The sequence below is a fragment of the Borostomias antarcticus genome, assembly GCF_949987555.1.
Source record: "Borostomias antarcticus genome assembly, chromosome: 1".
Taxonomy (NCBI): domain Eukaryota; kingdom Metazoa; phylum Chordata; class Actinopteri; order Stomiiformes; family Stomiidae; genus Borostomias; species Borostomias antarcticus.
This window is the reverse complement of record NC_140234.1, coordinates 13,172,939-13,177,938: the sequence shown is the minus strand read 5'-3', so window position 1 is coordinate 13,177,938 and position 5,000 is coordinate 13,172,939. Positions and strand designations below refer to the sequence as shown.

At 51.7% G+C, this 5,000-nt stretch overlaps 1 protein-coding gene across 1 annotated transcript in view; it reads right to left on the bottom strand.

The window, feature by feature from the left end:
- The window catches only part of LOC311309094 (transmembrane protease serine 13-like), a gene marked incomplete at both ends in the record, with an annotated part of 13,003 nt that overhangs the window by 6,315 nt on the left and 1,688 nt on the right, over positions 1 to 5,000 (bottom strand). The window contains 3 exons of the mRNA XM_084438258.1: positions 420 to 596; positions 995 to 1,111; positions 1,493 to 1,667. Of these exons, the coding sequence (XP_084294384.1) occupies positions 420 to 596; positions 995 to 1,111; positions 1,493 to 1,667 (469 nt within the window). The remainder of the gene's footprint in view (positions 1 to 419; positions 597 to 994; positions 1,112 to 1,492; positions 1,668 to 5,000) is intronic.

Below are 5,000 nucleotides of genomic sequence, written 5' to 3'. Positions count from 1 at the left end.
TTTTTGGCCTCCCTGCTCACTTTGGACCACCTGCTGAGGTGTGTGTGTGCATATGCCTGTCTGTGTGTGATAATGAGAATGCATGTTGATGTGAATGCATTCAATGTGTGTGTGTGTTTGGGTGTGTGTTTGGGTGTGTGTGTGTGTGTGTTTTTCTGGGTGTGTGTGTGTGCGTGCGTGTGTGTGTGTGTTTCTGTGTGTGTGTGTGTGTGTGTGTGTATGTGTTTCCGTGTGTGTGTGTGTGTTTCTGTGTTTGTTTCTGTGTGTGTGTGTGTGTTTATGTGTGTGTGTGTTTCTGTGTTTGTTTCTGTGTGTGTGTGTGTGTGTGTGTGTGTGTGTGTGTTTATGTGTGTGTGTGTTTCTGTGTTTGTTTCTGTGTGTGTGTGTGTGTGTGTGTGTGTGTGTGTGTGTGTGCTCACCACAGTTGTTCTCGTCCGAGCCCAGTTGGCAGTCCCTCAGCCCGTCACACTGCACGGTGGCGTTGGAGCAGGTGTCGTGGATGGGCACGCTCGACAGCTTCTCGTATTCATGCTCCCCCTCACCCCGGCTGTCACTGGACAAGATGGCGACCGTGGCCAAGCGGGTGCCATAGCGCACTGGAGGGAGAGGAGAGGGTGAGGAGGGAGGAGAGGGAGAGGGGGGGCAGAGAAGGGGGGGAGGGAGACGGAGGGGATAAAGAGAGAGAGAGAAACAGGTAGAAAAAAAGAGAGAGAGGGAAAGAGAGGACAAATATGCAAATATATTTAAATAACATTTCTGAATATGTATACAGACACTGTCTGGACTAAGGAACAAAAAACGGATACATAAACATGAATGGGGCACAGGATGGAGAAACGTGTTATGGTACAGTATGAGTGTGTGTATGTGTGTGTAGTCCTGTATGTGTGTGCGTTGTGTGTACAGTACACTTGTGCCCGTATCCATTAGGGTGTGCATGCATGTATTCTTGTGTGTGTGTGTGCGTGTGTGTGTGTGTGTGTGTAACCACTACCTCCGAGCCAGATGGCGAGTGCAAGGATGATGAGAAGGAGGACGGCGCCCCCTGACCCGCCGAAACAGCCGGCCTTGCCGCCGGAACAACATCGCTTCTTCTTACTGCTGGGGGGAGCTGGGGACGCAACACACACACACACACACACACACATACACACACACATACACATACACATACACACACACACACACACACACATCTCATATTGGAGATGCCATACATTGAAAGATACACTGAAAGGATGTTGGTCAGTGGTCATTCTTTGAGATGGCGGGGGTTCGGGAGGTCCATGGAGAACGAGCTTAGCGCCAGCCCAGCTGGACACGAGTTGGGGTCTGATTGACCTTTGGCTGGGGGGCACGGGTGAGGGCGTACGGCGCTGAGATACCCCAAACACCCTGTGACCCCAGGAAACATAACTGAGCATCGAGAGATGTATTTATCGAAATACTAAACTACACTATACTGTACGTAAGAGTGACAGGTGGTACTCACCTACGGGTTGTGTGACCTGGGGTATGACCCCCTGTGGTGCATGCTGGGGGATGTAGTGGAGCTGGCTGGGGGGGGCCATCAGGCCTAGACCCCCCCCATACACCACCTCCTCATAGGACTGGAGGGGGGGCTGTGTGTGCACCGCAACAGAGTAGTACGGAGGTGGTAGATCGTTCTGGAGGGAAGGGACATCGTGCACATAGTGTGAGAGACAAAGGGGGGAGAGTGAGAGAGAGAGAAAGTGAGAGGTAGAGAGAGAGAGAGAGAGAGAGAGAGAGGAAGGAAGAGAAAGAGAGAGAGAGAGAGAGGGAGGAAGGTAGAGAAAGAGAGAAAGAGTGGGAGGAAGGTAGAGAAAGAGAGAGAGAGAGTGAGAGGTAGAGAGAGAGAGGAAGGTAGAGAAAGAGACAGAGAGTGAGAGCAGATACCGCATGTGCGTATTGATTGACTAGGGATCACGTGATAATTTACGTAAACTAAAACACATTTTTCCTTTGTATTCGCTGTGTGTAACAAAACCCAGGACAGGTTTCTGCCGCCTTTGTGGACTTCACAATCTTATCATCCCTGTCATCAAACCAAAGCGTGAGAGTCTGACACCTGAACAATCAACTGAGTCACAACCCCCCCCCCCCCCCCCCCCAGCCCCACCCCTGGCCCTCATCTCTAGGCAACGGATCCCCGATGGGCCCTCTCTTCATTTCCTAATTTCTCAATCCATTCATTATCTCATCTCCCCTCTCCATCCATCCATGCAGTTATTTGCTCCCTGTTGTGTTCTGATCAGCCTCTCAGGCAGCCTCTCTCAGACTCTCAGGCGCAGGCCAGCCTCTCAGCCAGCCTCCCTTCACCTACCAGGCCCTGGCCAGCCTCTCAGCCAGCCTCCCTTCACCTACCAGGCCCTGGCCAGCCTCTCAGCCAGCCTCCCTTCACCTACCAGGCCCTGGCCAGCCTCTCAGCCAGCCTCCCTTCACCTACCAGGCCCTGGCCAGCCTCTCAGCTAGCCTCCCTTCGCCTACCAGGCCCTGGCCAGCCTCTCAGCTAGCCTCCCTTCGCCTACCAGGCCCTGGCCAGCCTCTCAGCCAGCCTCCCTTCACCTACCAGGCCCTGGACAGCCTCTCAGCCAGCCTCCCTTCGCCTACCAGGCCCTGGCCAGCCTCTCAGCCAGCCTCCCTTCACCTACCAGGCCCTGGCCAGCCTCTCAGCTAGCCTCCCTTCACCTACCAGGCCCTGGCCAGCCTCTCAGCCAGCCTCCCTTCACCTACCAGGCCCTGGCCAGCCTCTCAGCTAGCCTCCCTTCACCTACCAGGCCCTGGCCAGCCTCTCAGCCAGCCTCCCTTCACCTACCAGGCCCTGGCCAGCCTCTCAGCCAGCCTCCCTTCACCTACCAGGCCCTGGCCAGCCTCTCAGCCAGCCTCCCTTCACCTACCAGGCCCTGGACAGCCTCTCAGCTAGCCTCCCTTCACCTACCAGGCCCTGGCCAGCCTCTCAGCTAGCCTCCCTTCGCCTACCAGGCCCTGGCCAGCCTCTCAGCTAGTCTGCATTAGGCAGCCCCCACTGCTTCTTGAGGGAGTGGTTCCATTGTTGCCAGGGAGAAGCAGGGTGGCTGCCATGGAGACGTTGGCGTTCCAGAAGGAGTCAGCAGCGCCGCGGTGACCGCGGCTGTCCCCGGCAGCAGCCGGCAGACAGGCAGGTGGGCTGGGCCTATCAGAGACACAGGTGAAGTGTGACCTACATAAGCAGACAGGTCGGCCAGATCGAGTGCAACTTCAGCCCCAAGGGGAGGAGACGGCTGCTTCCAGTACAGGCTCTCTCTGAGTCCACTCTCTATTTATCTTTCTTTCTTTCTTTCTCTCTCTCTCTCTCTCTCTCTCTCTCCTCTCTCTCTCACATCTACCTGGTTAGTGTGAAAATTATAGTTAGATAATCTGACAAGGTCATGGTGGTTTATGTTTAATCTTAAAGAATAAGGAATTAACCAGAGAAGATTATTAACAGCTCAATGCTGAAGAATCTGGGTTGGAATTCCCACTACCATTCCAACTAAAGACATAATCTTCAAAATGCCTTCTCATAGATAGGAATCATTTTGCAGACAATGGAGCAGCACCTTCCAGTTAGATAGATTGATTAGATATTGCCTCTGTACATGTTCTTCTCTGTGTGCTTTGTGTTGTATTGTGTTTTATAGTATATTGTGTTCTGCTCTGTCTTGCTCTGTTCTACTTTGCACTGCTCTGTTCATCATGTGCCCTACCCTGGGGAGATATCCACCTAGATAAGGAAGTACCTCATGTTTGAGTCTCTGCCATTCCCCAAGTGCTGGGAACAGAGGCAAGAATGCAGACACTCCACCATGCAGACCATAATCCAAACCACAATGGGAAGGGGTATGGGAAGGGGTTTGTTTGCTCACTTGGGTCTAATCTAACCTGAACATCAGGGTTTCACACGCACTGCTCTGCCTGGTTGAGGAGATGGTTCTACCTGCAATCAGGAAGGGTTCTAAAACATCCTGGGAACCCTTTGTGGCACAAGGTATCGCTTTTTTCTCTAAGGGAATAAAGAGGTAGATATGAACTCATCCAGTCTGGATCTGGTCTGGATTTCTGAGTGAAGACAATTAGCCCAAGATATCTTGGTGATTTCATGTTTTTGTTTTCAATCTCAACGATGTCCACACTAAGAATCCCACTAAAAGTACAATGATCCTCCACACTGGAGTCATGTTGTTGTTTCTCATCTGAGAGGAGTGGATAAACAAAAAGGTTGACCAAAAATGCAGTTGTTGTGCCCATAATACCGACGTTTGCTTGGTAACTGGTACACCGGACTGTCTTTACAGTGGCAGTCACAGTTGTGAAGCTTCCCCTCTTTGCTATGGAGACTCCCAAACAATCTGATTAATACTTCACTCTGCTGGATGTGATGTGACGGTTACTGGAAAACGAAGCCCAAATTGATTTGTTATATTCCCCAGTTTCACTGAATTAGCTACGCCAAGTAGCCGTGACCCCTAATCCCTCACCCCTGACCCACCTCCCACCAGACCACAAACACCATCTTCAGCCAACCACTGAATGAGGTGTCACTCTGGCAGGGAACATACAGTAACAAGGTCTACTCTGCTATGTTCTGTTCTTTTCTACATTGTTCTGCTCTGTCTTGCTCTGCTCTAGTTTGCCCTGCTCTGCTCTGTTCATTATGTGCCCTACCCTGGGAAGATATCCACCTACATAAGGAGGTACCTCAGGTTCCTCGTGCTCTGAATGCTCTGTTCTGAGTGAAGCTACAGTATGTGGTGGAGCAGGTTGGGTTATGGGAAGCAAGTTGGACTGTCTGCATTCCTGCCCCCTGCCCTAAACAGGTTTGTTGGCTCACTTGGGTCTAATCTAACCTGAACCGCTTCACACACACTGCCCTACCTGGTCGATAAAATGGTTCATTCTGGGAACTCTTTGTGACTCTAGGGATCACTTTCTTCTCTAAAAGAGTAAAGAGGTAGATATGA